The 25,841-nt window shown below is 39.9% G+C and overlaps 1 protein-coding gene across 1 annotated transcript; it reads right to left on the bottom strand.

The window, feature by feature from the left end:
- Positions 1–364: 364 nt before the first annotated feature.
- Positions 365–23,194, bottom strand: LOC122425803 (serpin B10; the record flags this gene model as incomplete). The annotated part of the gene is made up of 8 exons (XM_043444430.1): positions 365–1,186; positions 3,180–3,335; positions 6,594–6,736; positions 12,989–13,106; positions 14,125–14,262; positions 14,702–14,767; positions 19,057–19,233; positions 23,153–23,194. Coding segments are annotated over 8 exons (1,245 nt in total), but the record flags the coding sequence as incomplete, so codon positions are not given.
- Between the last annotated feature and the right edge of the window lie 2,647 nt (positions 23,195–25,841).

Raw genomic sequence — 25,841 nt, 5'->3', positions numbered from 1 at the left:
GATACCAAAACAAGATTTGATACAGAAAACACACTTTCTTGTACTAATTTACACACTGTTCATATCAGATCCGTAGATTATATCTTTCACTTAGTAAATTAAAATGGAAAAAGCAACTAGAATGATACTTTCAGTCTCTAAAATTAGAATAACAGCTGATGAGACTACCAATAAGCCACTGTGTATGAGCATTTTTAGTAGAAATTAGAAAAACACAGGCAATTTTGTGGAGATAAAATTTTAGTAAGAATATCTTCTTATACCTGACAATATGCATTTATATAAATTAAAAATTTAGTCTTCTGGTTTATAAGATTTTTAAAAGCAAAGATGTTAATGTGACAACTTTTACCCATAACAATTATTTCTAATAAATTTTTTATTTTACAATACTTTTAAATTCACATATCAATATCAGTGATATCATTATATCACCTTTATAAAGATTTTTCTTCCCTAAATGATGCATGTGAAATATAAGTGACAATGGAAATATAGTGACCAGGTAGGTCAAGCATTGTAAGGCATTTGACTGAATAACCAAATTTCTGAAATGTAAATAAAAGTCACATTAAAATGTTAAAAAAATTAAATTTGCACTCTCTCTAGCTATATAGGCCTGATCAGATCACTAGAATATATTATTTCAAGATAATCTTTCTAATATTTATGCATAACAAAGAGTCAGGCTACAAACTGGTTTTATTGTAATTGTATTTTCCATCATATGTGTTTTTTTCACACTGTAAGATGCTCTTGTTTGATGAGAGAGATGCAGGGTTTAGGGGGAGCAGAATCTCCCATAAAATAGAATGCAGTTGGTTTTGTTGTGCCTGATGAAGAAGAGGAACGGGTGGTCTGCATTGAATTCGATGGAGGGGAGTTTAATTCTTACACTCACCTCATTCCCAGTACCAGCTGCAGCCTCTGTACCTTGTTCATTTATTTCCACAAAAGACTTATGGAAAACATTAGACAGAAATAGCTTTCTCTCTGAGGACATTCCTGAGAAATCAGCTTTGCTCTGGTTAAAGGCATCGCTCATCCCCATGCTGCTCAAAGTTGACTTGAGATCGTAAGTCTCTTCCAGCTTGAACTTGGGAAGGTTTAACTGCACGTTGCACAACTCCATCATGTCTGCACTGGTCCACTCACTCAGCTTCTCATAGGTGATGGCCTTTTCCAGCTGCAATTTGGAGCCAATGAAGAAAGAGTCAGTAATTTCCAATTAAGAAATAAGAAATAAAGGTTGAATGAGATCTCTAGATATAACATAGATGAATTATAATCACTCCCATTACCAAAGGTAACAAAACACACACATTTGGAAGTTTTTTGTTTATAAAGAGATCCTTCACACTGTTGACATATCATTTTGCAGATTAATAGTTCTCAGGATATAGGCTTTATAAGTTAGACCTTGATTTGAAATGGAAGTACTTCTATGATATTTGCAAGACAGCAACTGCATACACAAATATATTAATATAAATATACATTTAAATGTCATCGACACAAAAGCTTATACTCTAGGACACGTTGTACGCCAGGGAACCCGTTTTTATTAGTTGTATTAACTAGTTTAAAACTAGTTTATTAATAAACTAGTTCAATAACTAATTTATTAAATTAGTTTCATTAGCACAATATACAATCCTTCAAAAACAAAATCTGAGATAAAATGCCTATACTCTATAATCACACCAATATGAAACTAATAACTATAAATTATGGGGGAAAAAAGAGTAGTAAAAAAAGGAAAATCTCTAAAAAAAAAAAAAAAGGAAAATCATTCTATCTTAAGAGTAATAACTTTTTAAATAGTGATTTTGAAGCTGCTTTTTCTCTTGATATTTAAAATTTTAAAACAATAAATATATATGTATATACACATGCATTACATATATAGTATAAAAAGCAATGTTTGATTTTTTAAATAACGTGTTTGTTTAAAGCACATGGTTTTGCTACTTTGAAGTTTTCTAGATCCAAGTATTGCTATCAAAGACACATATGTAAATGATGTGCATTAAGTGACAATGTTTTCAGGTCAGGAACTTGCACTTTCTAGAGAAAGGTTTATACTGATGTAACTCTAATGGCTTAGTATTCACACTTGGTCTTACCATCCTCTCCAGTTTCACAAATTTTATGACACTATCTAGAAATCTTTCTAAACACCAGTAGGGCAGTGGAAGCAGAAATATAAACAGTCTGGGACACATGAAAAATTAGGCACAGTGCAAAGAAACACAGACCACTTATTGCACGTGAATTGCTCAGAAATGTGGTCTGGCCAAAATCAGGCTTAAGAGATGTTTAACTGGTGAACAACTTAAATAATAACCTGAAGATGCACTGATACAGAGTATATCTCCTGAAGAGTGTTTACTTGATAAAAAGCATTCTTTAAAAAATGTTTTAGACTCTGTTTAATGTTTTTAAATGTATGTCTAAGGCTAGCTTAATGCATGTGATTTAAAAATTAATTAGGTAGGTTCTACCAGAAGGAGAAAAATGACCTATACTACCTGAAAGATTGTTATGATCAATCTACAAAGCTTTGTTACTCACAATAAATATCTCTAGCTGTTGTTTGTGTGACTACCCAATGCTAAAGGTGTCTGTGGACTACTTATCCTTCCTGAGGAATAGTAACATCAACCTTACAAAGTTTTGTAAAGCTTAGGTGATACGTGAAAATACAGTACCTAGGGCTAAAGGTGTGTTGTTGCCTTCCTGTGCAGAAATTCAAGAACTGGGAGATCATATCTTTTTAAGATCATATATTTTTTCCCAGGAGAGATAAACACTAGAACCATCTTCGTGTCAGACTGATGTCTTTTTTCTTAAGTTATTTTTCCATGCAAGTAAATGTTCCCAGGTGCTGCTAGTGGTAAAGAGCCTGCCTGCCAATGCAGGAGACATAAGAGACACAGGTTCAATCCCTGGATCGGGAAGTTCCTCTGGAGGAGAAAATGGCTATCCACTCCGGTATTCTTGTCTATAGAATCCCATTGACAGAGGAACTTGGTGGGTCCGTGGGGTTGCACAGAGTCAAACGTGACTAAAGTGATTTTGCATGCATTTGCAAAATAGACACAGACTCACAGAGAGAAAACAAATGTTACCAAAGGGGAGAGGAAAGGAGGGAGGTATGAATAGACTGATCCCTTTACCTGATCCAGTCCATCAATGTCTTCTGGCAGTAGTATGAGCAGACTGAGGTCACGACTCACATAGTAGAGTTGAAGGCCTATGGCTTGTGGACTTTCTATGTAAAATACTTGAAGTTTTTCTTTCATGGACATCATTTGCACTGGTTTGCTTGTAGTCTGTAGAATATATACAGCAAAATCACTGGGGAGGTATCTCACCAAATTCTTAATTCTTTAGCAACATTGGTTCCCAGCCATCTGGGACAGTGACAAAGATGATGATCCTCTGCTAAATGCTGAATAAAATTATTCAAACCTTGCTTTCTGAAAATATGTGTTCTACTGGATAACATCATCAATAAATGATGTGAGACTTTCTTTCTCTGACAGTATTATGACAGCCTCTAGGAATCATGGCAAGCTGGATTCTCCCAAACACTTAAAAGAATATATAATCTTATGCAAACTATGCCAATACCAATGATTCAGAAACTAAGTTGCATTTCAGATGCAAACATTTGAGACAGCCTTTTAATATCATAAAACTGAAATCCACTAAGAGAAGGAAAACACAAGAAATAAACTAGGAGCTAAGAATTGCAAAACACATGTTTGATAAAGTACCAGTATCTGAAATTTGTGAAGAACTCTTAAAACTCAACAATGATAAAGCAATGAACTCTATTTTAAAAATAGGCAAAAGATCTGAACCGATATCTCACTAAAGGAAGACCTATAGCATGTGAAAAAATGTTAAATCCTATGTGCTTAGGCAATTGCAAATTAAAACAGTGAAGATTAGCTGTGGAGTGTCACAGCTAAAAGAATGGCCAAAAGTTCAAAACCCTGATGACACAAACTTCTAGCTAAGATGGAACTGACATTCTCTGCCAATGGGAATGCAAAGTGCAAGCCACACCAGATGGCAGTGCAGTGGTTTCTCACAAAGCTAAACACAATCTTATCACGTGATCCAGCAACTGTGCTCCTGGGCAGTCACGAGAATGAGTTAAAAACATGTTCACGCAAAATCTTGCACATAAATGCATATAGCAGTTTGAGTCATAATTGCCAAAAACTGGAAAGAACCAAAATGCCCTTCAGAGAGGCAAACAGATCAACAAAATCTTAAAGCCATACAATGGGAGATTATTCAGCAATACAGTGAAATGACCTATCAAGCCACAAAAAGTGGCTTTAAATACATATTGGAGGAACTCTAAATACATATTACTAAGTAGTAGAAGGCGGTTGCACCTTTGAGAAGGTTGCATACTATGCAATTCCAATTTTACAGCATTCTGAAAAAGGCAAAACTATACAGACAGTAAAAAGATCATCAGTTGCCAGAGACTTAGAGGGAGGGATGAATGTGTTGAGTACAGGGCATTTTTAGGACAATGAAATTATTCTGTATGATACTGTAATGGTAGATACATGACATTATGAAATGTTAGTAAAGCAAACGGTAAACAAAAGCAAAACCCTACAATTCAGACATTTTAGACTTGTTATTTATCCACTCTAAGTGGCGCTAAATGTAAATCACAAAGCCCTACCTTTCTGCTAAAGTAGTGGCCTTGTGACCATGGCTGTTCACTCAGGATGCTCTGTGATGAAATGATTATCTCAAGGATAAGCATATGGGTGGGACCAACCAGAGTCTTCTTTGGGAGCATTCTGTTAGAGCTAGCAGCCAAGACTTTCTCTGTATTAACAGTACAGTTGTGAAGCTAGAATAAAGGGCAGTCATATTCCCTGGTCATATGGATAAACTCCATCCTTAATATTAGAGAATGAAAGAAATAATGATGGCTCAAGGGTAGAGGCAGAGAGGACAGATTATGTTTGAGACTCTAAGGTCCCACTCCTGGTTCCTCTTAGTTTCTTTGATGTTGTTTAGTCTTTTATTCATGTCTGACTCTTTTGTGACACTATGAACTGTAGCCCTCCATTGTCTTCTGTGCATGGGATTTCCCAGGCAAGAATACCAGATGTATTTACTTCTCCAGAGGATCTTCTCGACTGAGGGATTGAACCCACATCTCCCACATTGGCAGGCGGATTCTTTACCCCTGAGCCATCAGGGAAGCCCTTGGGCTAACACTAGTATAATTCTCATGTCACCGGGGCCAGTTTGGAATGCTTTTCCATCACTTGCAGCTGAAAATTCCTAGTGGTTTTATTAAGCCAAGTAACTATCCAGCTTATTTCCAGTTAGCCTGTTGGATTATAAATTCAGTCCTTTCTACCTCTGTTCCCCACCGATTATCTGAAAATTTCCTATTGCACACAATCTATGGCACACAACATATTGTTACAGCAATATGTCTTCAGCAGCAGTGTTTAAGTGAGATAATCCACCTAGGACTAAAACATTTTCACAAACTTTGGCCAGTCAGTTCTTTACCTAAGAATTTGGAATGTGACCTATCAAACTCATCTCTAGAATGGCGATCAGACTTCAGATTGAGAGAAGAAGGATGGGAGAAACAGAGTTGAGAAGATAGAGAATGAACCCTGAGAATATTTGAATCCTTGTTTCCATTCAAGGCCCAAGACCCAGCCATATTCCTGCCCTTGGGTGTATCTGTGACCTTCTGTTAATCTCCCTTGTTGCTAAAGTAAGTTCCTACTACAAAAACAAATGCTCTGTGTGCCAGCCCAGAGGGAAAACTTAAAGAAAAAGATGAGATTTTAAAATGTTTTTTATTTCTTTTTCTTCTGGAAAAGTAAGAGTTTGGTGTAAGATAGTGCTAGTTTAGTAGAACAAGAACAGAACTCGTAAGTGAAAAACGCGGAATCTGGCGTCCATCTAACTGAGGCACAGTCCGAGGCACTTGGGGCTTCCCAGTGGCTCAGTGGTAGAGCATCCGCCTGCCACTGCAGGAGACACCGGAGACCCAGGTTTGACCCCTGGGTCGGGAAGATCCCCTGGAGGAGGAAATGGCAACCCACTCCAGTATTCTTGCCAGGACACTCCCATAGAAAGGGGAGCCTGGCAGTCTACAGTCTGTGGGGTCGCAAAGAGCTAGTAACAAACACACACACCAACACTGGACATTTAATGGTTGGTTCCTCTGTTGACCAGAGAAACTGTAATGCAACCAGAACAAATAAACTTGACATGAATCTAGTCACTTAGCCCCACGGCATTTCTAACTTGGAAAATAAATGCAGTAACTACCTTACTTACTCCACCATAGTCTCAGCAAGGGGTGAGTGATAAGATATGTGCATGGTCTGTTTACAGAGATTAACATAATGAAAGGATAAAGTCCAGGTGGGATGAAACTGGGTCTTTTAGGTCAGTCATCCCTGTCCAAGTAAAGAGCCATAGTTTACAGGAACATATATTCAGATAGAATGAATTTAAAATAGAATTTCATTTGCAATGTCTTATAAAATACATACTGGTCATTAACAGGCTCCTACCTTGTTTATTTTGAAAGGCTTTTCTGTGGTATTTTGGACTAAGAATTGATGTTCCCAGACTCCTTTAAAGTAAAGGGCATTCACCAGAACCATTCTGGTTGTAGGATCCACAGCATCATCAGGTAGGAGATTTAGGATTTTTCCTACAAGAGCAAAGGGACAGATTTCAAATGATGTAGTTATGTCCTGGTGAAATGCCACACTTATGAAACTGATGATTATGAAACACTGTTAAATGGTAACATCTTATACCCATAAGAATTCAAACCAAGAAGTCAGTATTGATAGAATACTATTAATATTAACAGATCTATTTAGATTTCTTCTTCTAAAAAATTGTTTTCTATGTAGACCATTTTTGAAGTCCTTACTGAATTTGTTACAATACTGCTTCTGTTTTGTTTTCGCTTTTTGGCCACAAGTCATGTGAGATCTTAGCTCCCCAGCCAGGGATCAAACCCATACTGCATGTTTTGGAAGGCAAAGTCCCAACCCCGCTGGACCACAAGAGGTGTCCCCTGTTTAAATTATTTCATCTGTTGTTCCAATAGTGTCCTTTTTTTCTAGACCAGAAATCAATCCAAGGGCTCAAGTTGCATTTAGCTGTCATTTCCTCTTAGTCCTCTTTAATCCGAGGCAGTTTTGCATTCATTCTTTGTCTTTCATGACCTTGATACATTTGGAAAAAAAAAAATAATTGTAGAATGCTTAACTCTCAGCTCAGATTTTTCTGATGCTTCCTCAAGATAATATTTAGGTTATACATTTGGGGGAGAATATTGAAGAAAGTGGGGAAAACCGCTAGATCATTCAGGTATGACCTAAATCAAATCCCTTATGATTATACAGTGGAAGTGAGAAATACATTTAAGGGACTAGATCTGATAGACAGAGTGCCTGATGAACTCTGGACGGAGGTACATGACATTGTACAGGAGACAGGGATCAAGACCATCCCCAAGAAAAAGAAATGCAAAATGGCAAAATGGCTGTCTGAGAAGGTCTTACAAATAGCTGTGAAAAGAAGAGAAGTGAAAAGCAAAGGGGAAAAGGAAAGAGATACGCATTGGAATGCAGAGTTCCAAAGTGTAGCAAGGAGAGATAAGAAAGCCTTCCTCAGTTATCAGTGCAAAGAAATAGGGGAAAACAATAGAATGGGAAAAACCAGAGATCTCTTTAAGAAAATTAGAGATACCAAGGGAATATTTCATGCAAAGATGGGCTCAATAAAGGACAGAAATGGTATGGACCTAACAAAAGCAGAAGATATTAAGAAGAGGTGGCAAGAATACACAGAAGAACTGTACAAAAAAGATCTTCATGACCCAGATAATCACGATGGTGTGATCACTCACCTAGAGCCAGGCATCCTGAAATGAGAAGTGAAGTGGGCCATAGGAAGCATCACTACAAACAAAGCTAATGGAGGTGATGGAATTCCAGCTGAGCTATTTCAAATCCTAAAAGATGATGCTGTGAAAGTGCTGCACTCATTATGCCAGCAAATTTGGAAAACTCAGCAGTGGCCACAGGACTGGAAAAGGTCAGTTTTCATTCCAATCCCAAAGAAAGGCAATGCCGAAGAATGCTCAAACTACCACACAATTGCACTCATCTCACATGTTAGCAAAGTAATGCTCAAAATTCTCCAAGCCAGGCTCCAGCAATATGTGAACCATGAACTTCCAGATGTTCAAGCTGGATTTAGAAAAGGCAGAGGAGCCAGAGATCAAATTGCCAACATCCTCTGGATCATTGAAAAAGCAAGAGAGTTCCAGAAAAATATCTATTTCTGCTTTATTGACTGTGCCAAAGCCTTTGACTGTGTGGATCACAATAAACTGTGGAAAATTCTGAAAGAGATGGGAATACCAGACCACCTGACCTGCCTCTTGAGAAACCTGTATGCAGGTCAGGAAGCAACAGTTAGAACTGGACATGGAACAACAGACTGGTTACAAATAGGAAAAGGAGTATGTTAAGGCTGTATATTGTCACGCTACTTATTTAACTTATATGCAGAGTACATCATGAGAAACGCTGGGCTGGAAGAAGCACAAGCTGGAATCAAGATTGCCGGGAGAAATAATAACCTCAGATATGCAGATGACACCACCCTTATGGCAGAAAGTGAAGAAGAACTAAAGGGCGACTTGATGAAAGTGAAAGAGGAGAGTGAAAAAGTTGGCTAGAGCTTAACATTCAGAAAACTAAGATCATGACATCCGGTCCCATCACTTCATGGCAAATGCACAGGAAAACAGTGGAAACAGTGGCTGACCTTATTTGGGGGGGGGGGGCTCTAAAATCACTGCAGATGGTGACTGCAGCCATGAAATTAAAAGAGGCTTACTCCTTGGGAAGAAAGTTATGACCAACCTAGATGACATATTAAAAAGCAGAGACATTAGTTTGTCAACAAAGGTCCATCTAGTCAAGACTATGGTTTTTCCAGTAGTCATGTATGGATGTGAGAGTTGGCCTATAAAGAAAGCTGAGCACAGAAGAATTGATGCTTTTGAACTGTGGTGTTGGAGAGAACTCAAGAGTCCCTTGGATTGCAAGGAGATCCACACAGTCCACCCTAAAGGAGATCAGTCCTAGGTGTTCATTGGAAGGACTCATGTTGAAGCTGAAACTCCAATTCTTTGGCCACCTGATTCGAAGAGCTGACTCATTTGAAAAGACCCTGATGCTGGGAAAGATTGAGGGTAGAAGGAGAAGGGGACGATAGAGGATGAGATGGTTGGATGGCATCACCGACTCAGTGGACATGAGTTTGGGTGAACTCCGGGAGTTGGTGATGGACAGGGAGGCCTGGTGTGCTGCGGTTCATGGGGTCACATGAACTCCAAAGAGTCGGACCCAACTGAGCGACTGAACTGAACTGAACTGATTGCTGTTGTGGGCTGAATTTTGTCCTCCCCAAAAGATACATTAATTCTTAACCCCAGTGCCTGTGAATGTGATTTCATTTCAAAATAGGGCCTTTGCAGGTGCAATCAAGTTAAAATGAAGTCATACTGGATTAGTTCGGCCTCTAATTCAATGACTGGTGTCCTTATAAAAGGAGAGAAATTCGAACACAGGCACATGGAGTGTGAAAACACAAAGACAAAGGAGAGGAAGAGAAGAAAGTCATGTATCAACAGAGGCAGAGATCAGAGAGATGCTTCTACAAGCCAAGGTTTGCCAGCAACCATCAGCAACTAGGAGAGAGGCATGGAATGGCTTCTCTCCTAAAACTTTCCAAAGAAGTGGAAGCCTGGCGTGCCACAGTTCATGAGGTTGCAAAGAGTGAAACACAGCTTAGCAACTGAATAACAACAGAGCCCTGTTAACACCTTAATTTCAGATGTGCAGCCTCCAGAACTGTGTTGTTGTATTGTTTAGCACTGAGTTGTGTCTGACTCTTTGTGATCCGGTGGACTGTAGCCCGCCAGGCTCCTGAGTCCATGGGATTTCCCAGGCAAGAATACTGGAGTGGGTTGTCATTTCCTTCTTCAAGGGATCTTCCCAACCCAGGGATGGTACCTGTGTCTCCTGCATCTCCTGCATTGGTAGGCACATTCTTTACCACTGAGCCACTAGGGAAGCGCCAGAACTACCAGAGAATATATTTCCATTGGTTTAAACCATACAGTGTGTGGTCATTTGGTATGACAGCCCTAGCATTTATGGCACATTTCTATGATCATAGGAACATCTGGACAGCTCTGTGACCTGGTGAAATGGATTCTGTCATGCTCCTTGAGGGCATCAGCCTATATGAGGAAGATGGCAAGACCCTTATGCAAACCAATCTTGTGAGCATCAGACAGTTACTCTCTACTCAGCTCTGAAAGGATTTGTTGGGGCAAAAGACAGCATATGAGTTGTTCCCTGCCTTCCTGCCCATAAGGCCCTCTTCTGTCTTCCAGGGACCCAAGTAGGCAGAGGGTAGGCATTTGAGAGCTGAGATTTAGTTCAGCTCTGGCACTATAATTGCTTCTACTTCTACTGGAAAGAACCCTCTTGTCAATGCAGGTAGACATAAGAGGCATGGGTTCAATCTCTGTGTCAGGAAGATTCCCCTGGAGGGAGGGCACGGCAACCCACTCCAGTGTTCTTGCCTGGAGAATCCCACGGACCGAGGAGGCTGGCGGGCTGCAGTCCGTGGGGCCGCACAGAGCCAGGCACGACTGCGCGGCTCAGCGCAGCCCCCGCTGGGGCTGTGTCGTGCGTTTCAGTGTGCTCTTGCCTGCACAGTCGCACTTGGTTCTCACAGGAGCTGGAACAAGGCAAGTAGTTTCCTTCTGTAAATACAGGCTAATCTGTAATTCTCAAACCAGACTCACATTTGGATGAATCCAAATCAGGCATAAGTTAGGAAAAACAGTCACTCCTGCCTCAGCATGGCTTCTGAGTCACTAGTTCAGTGAAAAAAGAACTGAGAATATAGGGCTGCCAGCTTCCTCAATTCACTTCAATAAACATCAATGTTCTGAACAACTGCCATGAGTGAGGCTATTACGTGTTAGTGATTCAAAGCGGAAACTCAGATAACGTAGTGGTATTGCACTTGGGCTTCCCTGGTGGCTCAGACGGTAAAGCATCTGCATACAATGCAGGAGACCCGGGTTCGATCCCTGGGTCAGGAAGATCCCCTGGAGAAGGAAATGGCAACCCACTCCAGTATTCATGCCTGGAAAATCCCATGGACCGAGGACCCTGGTGGGCTACAATCCATGGGGTCGCAAAGCGTTGGACACGACTGAGCGACTTCACTTATTGCACTTAGGTCTTTGAATCTAGTGGGAGAGGCAGGGACTTCAATGAATAACTGAACAATTGTTAGTTTTAGGAACGACGCGGTGAGTGTCAAGGTAAAGGTTCCCAAAGGGGCTTTTAGAGCAAGGAGGAAGGCTGGTCGTCTGAGGGAGGCCCTGAGTTGTTATCCAGAGGCCATGAAGGGACTGGGAGTGGCAGGAGAGGGGCAGTTTCGGATTGAGAGGACACAGGAGTGAATGTGTGGGCTTGTGAAGTGGCACAGGAATCTTCTGGAATTCTGTGCCACTTGGAATTCCTGAGCACTAATTTTGAGTCAGAGAATGACAAGAGTTGGAGTGGAGAGACAGGCAAGACCCTGTGGTCACGCTGAGCTTCTATGTCAGTTTAGGGAGTTAGGATTCATCTTTTACTACAAGTCCAGGCAACTGACTTGGTTTGTCCAGGTCTGAGAGACTTTCAGAAAATAAAGTCAGGAAATTCCCAGGCAAACTAAGACAAAATGGTCACCGGAGCATAACATATGCCATGTTCCCAAGTTTGGAATATAAATGGAATTGATATGTGAAAGTTTCAGGGCAGCCACTTAAAAGCAAAGAGGCTTTATTTTCCCTATTTCCTGCTGACTATGAAACTGACAAATGTTAAGAATCATCTCCTGTGTGCACGATCTCAGTCGTGTGCCACTCTGCGACCCCATGCAGAGTCATGGGGTCTGTAGCCTGTCAGTAGCCTGTCAGCCCCCTCGGTCCATGGAATTCTCCAGGCAAGAACACTGGAGTGGGTTGCCATTTCCTTCTCCAATGCATGAAAGTGAAAAGTGAAAGTGAAGTCGCTCAGTCCTGTCCAACTCTTAGTGACCCCATGGACTGCAGTCCACCAGGCTCCTCCATCTATGGGATTCTCCAGGCAAGAGTACTGGAGTGGGGTGCCATTGCCTTCTCCGAAGAATCATCTTAGACAAATACAAAAGCCACATCTTGAAGATGCAGCACTAACCCACAAGGTTGTATCTCTGGAAGGCCTCTGGGAACAGAATACTTATCTATCCTGTGGTGATTAGGTCAGAGATAAACTTCTATGTTTTTTGGACATGAATCTGAGCAAACTCTGGGAGGTGGTGAAGGACAGGGAAGGCTGGTGTGCTGCAGTTCACGGGGTCAAAAAGAGCCAGACATGACTTAACAACTGAACAACAATAGCAACAACAAACTTCTATCCTATTACTAAGATAGTTACTGTATTTTAAATCTGTTCTAATATATGACCTTATTCTGAAACTTACTTAAGGTTATATAATATATTTAATGCCACACTTTAATTATTCATTAGCAGCTACTTTTCTTTAGAAACCACATGTGCATCAGTATTCCAAAACTTTTTGCATTTTTCTAGAGTCCTCTTTGGAATTAGTGGAGTCTGATCATTCTCTTGTTTACTAGGTATTAATAAAATGGTTGTCTTATATGTTTTAGATAAGACATAGAATAAAAACAAATGTTCTGAATAATTAGAATATGCCCACAGTTCTATTTAAGACATGCACATACTTAACACATAACACAATTCAAAATGATAAAGTGATACTTCTCGAAAATACACCGGTGATCACCTTGGAGAAAGCTTACCCTCAGTCTGTTTTTCAACCCAAGAATTGATCTCCTTTCTGATTTGGTCAGAAGCTCCCATAAAGTTCACAGACTGTGACTCTGCACCAAAGTATGTTTGCATGTCTTCTAAATATTTCTGGAAGATATAGGTAAAATCTCCTTTTATAGATTTTTTTTTTTTTACCAAAGCTGAGAAATCAAGTCTATTTAGATTATCAAAAAAAATTAAAAATCCAGCTAGATGGATAATTGCAAATTCTTACCCCATTTTTTCTTCAGTCTTTCCATACTCCAGCTATGGTTAAAAACTAAGCTCCCCTGTGTAAACTTAGCTGGATGCAGACTAGCCACGCAGAACTGCAGTTGTGGAAGGAAGGCCTGCCCCCCACAGCTCTGGAGCCCCCACATCTGCATATATATTTGCCATGTGGCATGTGGGATCTTATTCCCAGGAGACTTCACCACTGTACAGCTTGACTTTTTCTATTGCTATCCTTCTATCCTATTCTGTTTCTTTACTTCTTACCCACTGGGCACCTGGGTCTTCTGGGTCTTTTCTGAAATGTGCCAAAGAATGTGATAGACAAACAGGAAGAACTAAATGCTTGGCCAGGTGTGGGGTTGACTCCTCTGAGGATCTACATTGTGGGGTCTCAACCATCAAAGAAGAGAAGTTGACTTAATTGCATGTAAAGAATGTTTTCTAAAATCATGATGTGAAGTGACTTATCTGATCCTAAAGTCAGCTTTGCTCTTGAGGGCAGAGTCTCCAGCCATCCTCTGATGATCATGCCACCCTCTGCTCCTTCAGACTCACCATATGGAACTACTCTAAATCTTTTATTCTATTTCCCATGAAACAAATGTTGGCCTAGGGGTTATATAAACCACATTTCTATGTGTGTTAGTGGGTTGTACGCCTTTATTCTAGGCATAAAGTTCTGATCACTAGATGTGGTTTGAGATACATTGTTGATTTCCTTTACAACTTGACACATTGGTCAGTTTAAATGATTATCAGAAATACTGACCACGAACATCCTATACATTAAGATTGTCCCTGGAATCCCTGTAGAAAAGTACAAACTGTTTATTGATTGGTTTCACATGGCTCTTTCTTTCCCATCAACTTAAAATAAGAGGTTTGCCCTTACCTTGTGAAACAGATAAGTTTTCTCCCCATAGATCCTGTTGGCTGTTTTAAGTATGCAAGCATGGCCGGAACTGTTGATTTCTGAAATAAGTGTCTGGAAATCAAAGTGTATTTCTTCAGGCTTGCCCACATTAAATTCCTTTCAAAGAAAATAAATTGATCAAATAAAAATGTTGAAAAAGAAATACGTGTATATGAACAACTTAGAATAAAAGAAATGATTTCATGTTCACGAACTGATCATGAAATCAGTTGTATGGTAGGTAATTTTTTTTTTCCTTTGGTACTATTAGTGCAGGATGCAAAAGTTGTTGAGGCGTAATTTCCTTCACACTTAGTTTGCAAAGATAAGAACAAGGTTGAAAGTGAAATAGTTTTGAAGGGAAAGATAAGGGGAAAGAATACAACTCTTTCAAAAAGTGTAGACATTGTGTACTCTAAAATTTTCCTACAGTTTTAATATCTTTTTCTAAGAAAAATTACCTATTAAAGGTTGTTTGATTTAGCCACTAAAAGAAAACAATGCTAAAAATACCTTCTCCTTAATTATCAAATGAATATTGAAATATAAGACCTACCATTTTCCTCTTCTTTTCACTGTCAGGACAAAATTTGCTGTCCTGGTCTCTGCTAAATTGAAGAACCTGTAATTTCAATAAAAAGCCAATACATGAGCACATTTTGCAGAGATGTGATCATTCGAAATACACATCAGTAACTACAAGCCAGTCATTCCCATAGCTGCAAAACATGTGATTAATGAATCAAGAGAGTGCTGATTTGACTTAAATGGTGTATTACCTGGACTAATAGAGTAAGTCAAGAGCTGCTTTTAAATAAATTTTTCAGTTGAATTTAAGTTGTTAGTCTCTTTACTTTAATGCTTTGCATTGGACATTGAAAATAACATTGGGAATAGCCTTAGATGTAAAATTCTCATGTTTTCCATGTTTCATTTTTATCTATCATTGTTTTGAGAAGAAAACTATTAAATTAAGTGCATCATTTAGCCAATTTAAGCAAAAGCCACCATTGCCTTAATTATCTGGAAAATTCAGGAGTTTTAGTTGTTTTTTTCTACTTAAGTGCTTCAGTTCTCACTGCCGACCATCATCTGATGATAGAGTCAGAGTCTTTGTGTTCACCCAGCATTTATGTGTAAATTCACAGGAAGGATGTGGACTCTGTGTTTCCCTTAAATTGTCCAAGAAGAAAAAACGACACTTTAATTCTCTCTCCCACGTGCATCCCGGATGCAGCTCACAGAAAGGAATGACACTACTGAACGGCTTTCACTTTGCTATGTAAGGCTACACACACATACAGACACTGTGATTTGAGAATGCTTGCATCAAATTAACTGCTTATACAGTAATCAGTTCAGTTCAGTCACTCAGTCGTGTCTGACTCTTTGTGACCCCATGGACTGCAGCATGCCAGGCTTCCTGTCCATCACCAACTCTGGGAGCTTGCTCAAACTCATGTCCATCGAATCTGTGATGCCATCCAACCATCTCATCTTCTGTCATGCTGTGCTCCTCCCATCTTCAATCTTTCCCAGCATCACGGTCATTTCAAATGAGTCAGTTCCTCGCATCAGGTGGCCAAAGTATTGGAGCTTCAGCATCAGCATCAGTCCTTCCAATGAATATTCAGGACCGATCTCCTTTAGGATGGACTGGTTGGATCTCCTTGCAGTCCAAGGGACTCTGAAGAGTCTCCTCCAACACCACAGTTCAAGAGCACAGTTCTTTGGCACTCAGCTTTTTTTATAGTCCAATTCTCACATCCATACATGACTACTGGAAAAACCATAGCTTTGACTAAATGGACCTTTGTTGGCAAAGTAATGTCTCTGCTTTTTAATACGCTGTCTAGGTTGATCACAGGCTTCCCTGGTGGCTCAGTGGGTAAAGAGTCGGCCTGCAGTGCAAGAGAACCATTTTCAATCCCTCACTTGGGAAGATCCCCTGGAGAAGTAAGTGGTAACCCACTCCAGTATTCTTGCTTGGAGAAATTCATGGACAGAGGAGCCTAGTGGGCTACAGTCCATGGGGTCCCAAAGAGTTGGACGTGACTGAGTGACTAACATGACTAGGTTGATCACAGCTTTTCTTTCAAAGAGCAAGTGTCTTTTAATTTCATAGCTGCAGTCACCATCTGCAGTGATTTTGGAGCCAAAAAAATAGTCTGTCACTATTTCCATTGTTTCCCCATCTATTTGCCATGAAATGATTGGCCCAGAGGCCATGATCTTAGTTTTCTGAATGTTGAGTTTTAAGCCAACTTTTTCACTCTCCTCTTTCATTTTCATCAAGAGGCTCTTCAATTCTTCTTCACCTTCTGACATAAGGTTGGTATCATCTGCATATCTGAGGTTATTGATATTTCTCCCAGCAATCTTGATTCCAGCCTGTGCTTCATCCAGCCTGTGCTTCATCCAGCCTGACATTTCACATGATATAAGTTAAATAAGCAGGGTGACAATATACAGCCTTAACATACTCCTTTCCCGATTTGGAACCAGTCTGTTGTTCCATGTCCAGTTCTAACTGTTGCTTCTTGACCTGCATATAGATTTCTCAGGAGGCAGGTCAGGTGGTCTGGTATTCCCATCTCTTTCAGAATTTTCCACAGTTTGTTGTGATCCACACAGTCAAAGGCTTGGCGTAGTCAATAAAGCAGAAATAGACTTTTTTCTGGAACTCTCTTCTTTTTCAATGTTGGCAATTTGATCTCTGGTTCCTCTGCCTTTTCTAAATCCAGCTTGAACATCCGGAAGTTCACATAGTGTTGAAGCCTGGCTTGGAGAATTTTGAGCATTATTTGCTAGTGTGTGAGATGAGTGCAATTGTGTGGTAGTTTGAGCATTCTTTAGCATTTTCTTTCTTTGGAATTGGGATGAAAACTGACCTTTTCCAGTCCTGTGGCCACTGCTGAGTTTTCCAAATTTGCTGGCATATTGGTGCAGCAGTGCAGTGCTTTCACAGCATCATCATTTAGGATTTGAAATAGCTCAGCTGGAATTCCATCACCTCCACTAGTTTTATTCATAGTGATGTTTCCTAAGGCCCACTTCACTTCTCATTTCAGGATGCCTGGCTCTAGGTGAGTGATCACGCCATCGTGATTATCTGGGTCATGAAGATCTTTTTTGTATAGTTCTTCTGTGTATTCTTACCACCTCTTCTTAATATCTTCTGCTTCTGTTAGGTCCATACCACTTCTGTCCTTTATTGTGCCCATCTTTGCAAGAAATGTTCCCTTGGTATCTCTAGTTTTCTTAAAGAGATTTCTAGTCTTTCCCATTCTATTGTTTTCCTCTATTTCTTTGCACTGATAACTGAGGAAGTCTTTCTTATCGCTCCTTGCTATTCTTTGGAACTCTGCATTCAAATGGGTATATCTTTACTTTTCTCCTCTGCCTTTAGCTTCTCTTCTTTTCTCAGCTATTTGTAAGTCCTCCTCAGATAACCATTTTGCCATTTTGCATTTCTTTTTCTTGGGTATGGTCTTGATCCCTGCCTCTTGTACAATGCCACAAACTCTGTCCATAGTTCTTCAGGTCCTCTGTCTATCAGATCTAATCCCTTGAATCTATTTGTCACTTTCACTGTATAATCATAAGAGATTGTATTTAGCTCATACCTGAATGGTCTGGTGCTTTTCCCTACTTTCTTCAATCTAAATCTGAATTTGGCAATAAAGGAGTTTCTGATCTGAGCCACATTCAGCTCCCATTCTTGTTTTTGCTGACTGTATAGAGCTTCTCCATCTTTGGCTGCAAAGAATAGAATCAATCTGATTTCAGTATTGACCATCTGGTGATGTCCATGTGTAGAGTCTTCTCTTGTGTTATTGGAAGAAGGTGTTTGCTATGACCACTTTGTTCTCTTGGCAAAATTTTGTTAGCCTTTGCCCTGCTTCATTTTGTACTCCAAGGCCAAATTTGCCTGTTACTTCAGGTATCTCTTGACTTCCTACTTTTGTATTCCCATCTCCTATAATGAAAAGGACATCTTTTTTGGGTGTTCGTTCTAGAAGGTCTTGTAGGTCTTCATAGAACCACTCAACTTCAGCTTCTTCACCATTAGCGGTTGGGGCATAGACATGGATTACTGTGATATTGAATGGTTTGCCTTAGAAACAAACAATAATACTGTTCTACTATTTTAATGCTCTTCATGTATTTGTTAGATTCACCCTAACAAGCAGGGACTGAACAAAGTAACAACCAAACAAAGCATGAGAAACAGATTTCACCTGATTTTTCTATTTGTGTCTTTTTAAATCAATGTATTATTTTGTTTATTTATTTTTGACTGTGTTGGGTCTTCGCTGCTTCGAGTGGGCATGCGGGCTTTGTTTATTTGAAGCGCCTGAGGGCTACTCTCAGGGTGGGGCTTCCCTTGTTTTGGAGCCTAGACTCTAGGTTCACGGGCTACGATAGTTGCCCTGCAGCCTGTGGGATCTTCCCCGAGCAGGGATCAAGCCATGTTCCCTACATTGGCAGGCAGATTTTAACCACTGGGCCACCAAAGAAGTCCTCTATTTGTGTTTTTAAGAAAATCCTTCTAAGATTAGAAAGATGATGGCTAACTCTACTAAAGTATGAGCCGTGACTTTCTTGAAATATTTTAATAGTCAAAATTTTTTAAAAAGTTTAACATTGAAGCAAACTTGATAACCTCTTGTCTCCATCTGATTTTGCCAGAGAACACAGGTTCTTAAATAGCTTTCCTAGAAACAGCTGTCTGTTAATTCACTTTCTCAGCCTTATTTTTTAAGGTCTGAAAATGTGTGTGTCTTTTATTTTGGAAGACATGATTGTAAAATGTGGACTATTTGGGTTCCAGGAGAGGAATGGAGGTGAAAGCCAAATAAAAGCATTTCATTTTAAGCCAACAGAGGATAGTTGACCTTTCTTACTCACCTGGGCCATTTGGGCTGCAGTGGTCCCTTTGGTGCCCAAATACACCATGGCCAAGGAGGCTGAGATCCCCCAGGGAGAAAAGAAGATATTTTTACCCTCAGCAAATTCAGCTAGCTTTTTACTAAACTCCAGAGCAAATTGGTTGATAGATTCTGCTAGCGAGTCCACTGGGAAGATCTAAGAAAGATAAAGCAGAGTTAAAGAACATATTAATAATCTTTTCCATTTATTTTACTTTTGTAAACAGATTTTTTGGTTTACACAATTATCTTTTCTATCATCCTTCATTGAAATGACAAAAGAATGTATTGTCCAACCCGATTATATACATAATAACCTATGTAACAATCTATACGGGGCTTCCCTGTGGCTCAGTGGTAAACAATTGGCCTGCCAATGCAAGAGACAAGGGTTCAGTCCCTGGGTCAGGAAGATCCCCTGGAGAAGGAAACGGCAACCTACTCCAGCATTCTTGCCTGGGAAATCCCATGGACAGAGGAGTCTGGTAGGCTACAGTCCATGGGGTGCAAAGAGTCAGACACGATTTAGCAGCTAAACAACAACAATAATCTATATATCCGTATTTATGCCCTCCTAAGAGCTGAATGAACATAATTCCAATATTATTTTAAATCTTAGAAAACTGAAGTCCAGAGAGTTTAAGAGAACTCCCTCAAATTCTAGAGTGGAAACACCTGAGAGAACACCTGGATTCTGGTCAGTTTGGTCTCCCTGTTGAAATTGCCAGAGTTTAAATTGTAGTCGAATCAGCCAAATGCTTCTTTTCAATATGCCACATATCTGCTGGCTTTACCAGTAAATGAGGAATAATTATACAACTTTTTGACTTTGTACTTTTTCTCACTTATCTTTCATCCCTATTTTTATATTTTTTAACCTTGTTTATCTGTTCACACCTTGATAGATGGTATCCTGGTTCCTGGAGAGCCTTTATCCTCTTTCATAATAAGATGAAACCCAACTCTGTTCCAGACATTTTCCTCTGGATGCTTTTTCTGAACTTTGGGGTTCACAGGAGCATGTCTGCCACCAAAGTCCCATAAAGTAGCTTTTGCCACTTGCCTGGTACTTATCAGACTGCTAGTTCTGTTTTCATATGTTCGTATCTTTTCATCTCTAGAATAAGTTCCCTGAGAGCAAAATTTTCTTACTCTCTTTTGCGCATCCGCTAGCACCCAGATCAGGACTTTGTACAAAATGGAAACTTCCAAATATTTATTTATTTCTTATTTAGAGTGTTTGTAGTTAAGGTTCTAGTCACCATTTTTTTAAATCTATTTAAACCTGAAACTTTCACAGTCTAGTGGAAATGCTTATAGAGAAGTAGAGAAGTCAAGACTCTCTTGTCTTTATTCTCACTTACTTGAGACCCCCTGAAACCAATCATAATGAACAAAGGAACTCAAGCTTTCTCATTTTTTAAAATACTGTGTTCAGCTTCTAAATTTCACCTCTAATCACCCTGATATTCTCATTTAAGTTTTTTAAAACTAGATCATTACCAAAGAAATAGTGAATTCAATCTATTGTCATTTTAAAGCCAAATAATTAATTTGGCTCAAACTGATTAAATAATTTAAAATAAACCAAATTCCTAGGTCTGGAGATTCCTATTAGGGCCAGTATTATATAGAACTCGGTCTTGCACTGATACCATCCCGCCCTCTGAGAAACCTAGAATGAGAACTTTAGAGAAGTCAGGAGATCTCTCTAGCTAAATGGTTGAATCAAGGGAGAGACATGTGCAGACAAAGTCTTGATTTCTTCATGACTTGAATTAACAGTAACACTGTTGAAACCCCTCCTAGTCATAGGCTTACCCTTAACCAAACAACTTCTCAGCCCGTAAATCATCTCTAGTCGTAGCTTCTACCTATTGTAGAAGCTGATGATAATTCTAGGCTAACACTATTTTATTAAATGAAAAAAGCAACCACTCTTGTTTTGTAATAACTCTACACCCTCATAATAGCACTTTCTCCTGACAGATCCAGTGCTATCTTGGATATAAGCTCCCTGTTTTCTTCACAGCTATATCCCTTTAAATGATGTTTTGTTTACTACCCATATATCAAGCTTTATCTTTTATGTTTTAATTTTTTTATTTGGCTGCGCCAGGTCTCATTTGCAGCATGTGGAGTCTTTGGTTGCAGAAAGTAGGGTCTAGTTCCCTGAACAGTCATCAGACTCGGGCCCTCTGCTTTAGTAGCATAGATTGTTAGCCACTAGACCAGCAGGAAAGTCCCCTAAACTTTCTCTTTTAAGAACTCATGAATTTTTCATATGGAAATTGCTTGGCTCCATGGCCAAAGCATAATCACCATGAAGGGAAGAGAGGAGAAATTATTACTTTAAGGCTGAGGACTTTTATCTTTCTACCTATGATTTATGATTATTCTAGAGTTTAGATACTTGTAGAAAATTCCTGAAAATGATAATTCTCTCTGATGAAAGAGTTAATTTCTTGTGGAAAGTTAATAGACAGTTACCTTCAGCTTCATTAACTCTCTCATTAATATCATCATTAATACATCAGATGCAGCCTAGAACATACAAGAAGAACAATTCTTGCCTTTAAAAAAAAAAAAAGTACCAAAGTGCTAAGCCAGAATTAAAAGTGATTCCTGAAAGATGCCGAATTTGGGGATGAAATTCTCACTAAATAATTTATCCATTCAAGGGATGGAGAGTGATCTTTTCAGAGGGGACTATACATAAAGACTAAAGTCTAGATCAAAAACCAAGTGTGCCCTTTTCAGAACAAATTGCTCTTTTGCAGTTTCCGGGAGGTATATAGATGCCTCAGTATGCCTGCTCAGTCGCTCAGTCATGACTGACTCTTTGCAACCCAGTGGATTGTAGTCTACCAGATTCCTCTGTCCCTGGAATTTTCTAGACAAGAGTACTGGAGTGAGTTGTCATTTCCTAATCCATGTATCAGTATCCATACATTTCTGTAAAATACGTAATATCTCAGTCTGTAAAGGGGCTTAACTAAAGAAATAAGAAAAAAATAGTATCATTCATCAAAATGTCTCATTATAGATACACATATTCCCAGCAAATCAGTGTTGGAAAGAATCTTCTAATCCTAATCAAATTGTCTCATTTTATCTGCTAGGAAACTAAGGCCCAGAGAGGTAAAATGTGCTAACATGCATGGCTACCTAACAGCAGAGCTATCATTGCAATCCCAGTCTCTAGACTCTAAATACAAATCCTTTTGCCACTATATTTTATTGCCTTTAAGGTTTTATGGTGAAAGGGAGGGATTGGGTGACAAAAGAGGATGAACAAGAGGAGGGAGAAAGGAGGGGTGATGGTGAGCAGGAGGAGGGAGCAGGAAGGACTCTGCTCTGCTTTTCTGTTAGAGGACAGTCAAGGCCTCCTGACCTTCCCAGGGTGCTGATAATACTGCCTACTTGGTGGAGTCAAGCATATCAGCAAATGACCTCTCCACACCCCCAGCACTTCTGAGTTTACCTGAAGCCATTTCTGAAGGAATTAATAGTCTGGGAGGGTTTCCGATGAGCATGTAGTATAAGGTTAAGGCCTTGATTATTTCGTGGAAGAGAAGAAAGCTAATGGCCCCTGGAATGATAGCCAAGACTTGAAGTTGTGTAGGGGTAGGGGGTAGAGAGTCAAATCATTAGTTCCCTACACAAATGAGGGAGATCAAGTTCATGGTGCCAAGTCCACTCTTTTGAAGGAATAGAAGGGTTTTGGTTCAATCATTCTGAGAATATTCTATTTCTTTTTGCCCCTGTTGACAGATACAAAGGTAGCAAATCCAAAAATGTGACTGGAAAAAAATATCATTCATAATTTCACAATTCATGGTAAAACCACCTCTCTCATATCTTTGGAAATGAAAGCATTCTCCTGCTTAGCCTTTCCCAGCACAATCTTTGAACCGGTTCGGGGTTAAATCTCTCAGACTTGCACAGAATTCTTGGGGGATGGCCTCAACTATCATTTCTGTTCTGTGGAGGTCTTGATAATTTGTTATTCATCTAGGCAGTTCAATGAAGAAAGAAAACATAAACATTTTTAAACAAAGAAATACTTACAATACCTTGTTTTCTTCCACTTGGAACAGAATTGGCAACGGGTTCCTTTAGTAAGAGATTGTGGCTGAGTTAAGTAACTCTTAAATGTAGGAGTAATTTTTAGCAATTTTAGCACCACCCTTTTCTTAGCCCCACCCTCTGATTCACTTTTACAAGCCCATACACTCTTCCTTTCAAGTTTATCTTGGCCAGAAGCTCAAATAAAAAGAGAGATAGACAAGGTTTTGCCTCAATTACTTAATTACCCACATTTTCCATGTCTGTCTGTACATAGAACCTGGAATTCTGACAAATTGTAACTCACACATTCCTGGCTTCATGTTTTCCCTAGTCTGCCAACTGGCAGCGATTAGTGACTTCCCCTAGATATTTTTTTTCTCATAAAATCAGAAAGTTTTAAGTTAGTAGAATAACTATGAGCAATGAAATGGAGATTATCATTATTATAAATAGCAGTATTTGCTTTTAAATTGCTCACAAGGTATTAAGTGAAGTATCCAAGAAATGTTTCTGTTCTTCTCATTTGGGCTCTGGTGTCGACCCCCAAGCATAACTCTAACTAGTTCGTGTCCATTGTCCCCACTCCAGGGACATGGGGTCTGGATGGATGTTTTAGATGCAGTTATTAGGTCTGGTAAAGTACCTGCCTGCCAATGCAGGAGATGTGGGTTTGATCCCTGGGTCAGGAAGATCTCAAGGCTTCCCAGGTGGCACTAGTGGTAAAGAACCCACCTCCCAGTGCAGGAGACCTAAGAGATATTGGCTCAATCCCTGGGTCTGATCCCCTGGAGGAGGGCATGGGCAGATCCCCTGGAGGAGGCCATGGCAACCCACTCCAGTATTCTTGTCTGGAGAATTCCATGGACAGAGGAGCCTGGTGGACTACAGTCAATAGGGCCACCAAGAGTTGGACACAACTGAAATGACTTAGCACGCACATGCACACACACACACACGCATCACATGGAGGTTCCAGATGGAGGGATTGTCCATCTTGACTGCCAGTGGTTCACCAGAGAGTGACTCAGGCTATATCACTGCACAGATCTAGTTATTTGCATTACATTCAATGCACCTATATAGATTTGGGGGGATCAAACAAGAAATTGTTTCATCTCCTCTAAAACCACAGACTATGTTTTATTCATGTTTCCCCACAAACCTTCTCTAGATTCCATTCTCACTTACCTCTTATTTAAAAATTTTAGGGACTTTCCTGACAGTCCATTGTTTAAGACTCTGCACTTCCACTGCAGGGGGAATGGGTTCAATCTACGATCAGGGAATGAAGGTCCCATATGCTGCACTGCACAACCAAAAATAAATAAGTACTAAAATGAAATCTTTATATATTGATATACTAGCTATGGGCCTCCCAGGTGGCGCCAGTGATAAAGAATCATCTGCCAGTGCAGGAGACATAAGAGACACAGGTTTGATCCCTGGATTGGGAAGACCAGCTGAAGTGGGGCACGACAACCCACTCCAGTATTCTTGCCTGGAGAATCCCACAGAAAGAGGAGCCTGGTGGGCTATAATTCACGGGGTTGCAAAGAGTTGGACACAACTGAAGTGACTGAGCACAGCACACACATACTAGCTATATTGATAAAATTTTGGTTTTGCATTGTTTTGAGCAACGGGAAATGGCTCAAATGACTGTTTGGAGCAGACTGGGAAAGAGGTAATGCTATCTTAAGTCAACAATATAATATCATCAGCAGAATTTTGCTCATATGTTTATTTATTGTTATTAGTTATGGCCTGCCCTGTGTATGTTTAGCAATATGTACCAATATTCCTAATGAGAATGAAAGAATAGGAGCTATATGAATGGAGAACAGGTGTAAAAGGAGAGTTTTGCTCTAGCTTTTGTTTTGTTTTTACAATATTTGATGTTAAGATTGCAGGAATTTATTAAGTATTCAAAATCTATTAGAACACAAAAAAGAACTTTAGGTCCATCAGGATTATTCAAATGGAAACCAGAAGAAGAGAGGAAATAGAGTGGAGCGGAGACAATTGTATGGATGATGGCTGTCATTCAACCACTGGTCAGGTAACAGGACACCACCGACTAGGGGCCTGGTGAACATCCATTTTTCACAGTTCTGGACGCTGCAGGTCTAAGACGAGGGTGCCAGTGTGATTGGGTGCTTGGTGAGGGCTTACTTCCTGGCTCACAGGTGGTTGCCTCCTTGTCTTTACTTAGCTGAGAGCTCTTGTCTTTCTTTCCTTTCTCTATAAATCACCGGGGCTTCACGGGTGGCACTAGTGGTAAAGAACCCACCTGCCAATGCAGGAGATATAAGAGATATAAGAGATGCAAGTTCAATCCCTGGATCAGGAAGATCCCCTTGCAGAGGAAATGGCTTACCCACTGCAGTATTCTTGCCTGGAGACTCCCATGGACAGAGGAGCCTAGAGGGCTACGATCCATAGGGTTGCAAAGAGTCGGACACGACCGAAGCAACTTAGCACGTATAGGTGTTACAGAGTCCAAGCTCTCTCTGCTCGCCTCACGATAAGTTAATAAATCCGAGACAAGGTGTTAAGTCAAAGAAGGGACTTTAGTCGAGAGCCGGCTGACCAAGAAGATGGCAGGCTAGCACCTGAAAATAACCATCTTGTCCAAGCCTAGATGCCAGGTTCTTTTATGGATCAGAGATGGGGAGGTGGTGAGGCAACAAAGTA

Source organism: Cervus canadensis, chromosome 23 (assembly GCF_019320065.1).
Source record: "Cervus canadensis isolate Bull #8, Minnesota chromosome 23, ASM1932006v1, whole genome shotgun sequence".
Classification (NCBI taxonomy): domain Eukaryota; kingdom Metazoa; phylum Chordata; class Mammalia; order Artiodactyla; family Cervidae; genus Cervus; species Cervus canadensis.
The sequence above is the reverse complement of the archived record's forward strand: the minus strand, read 5'-3'. Positions and strand labels throughout refer to the sequence as shown.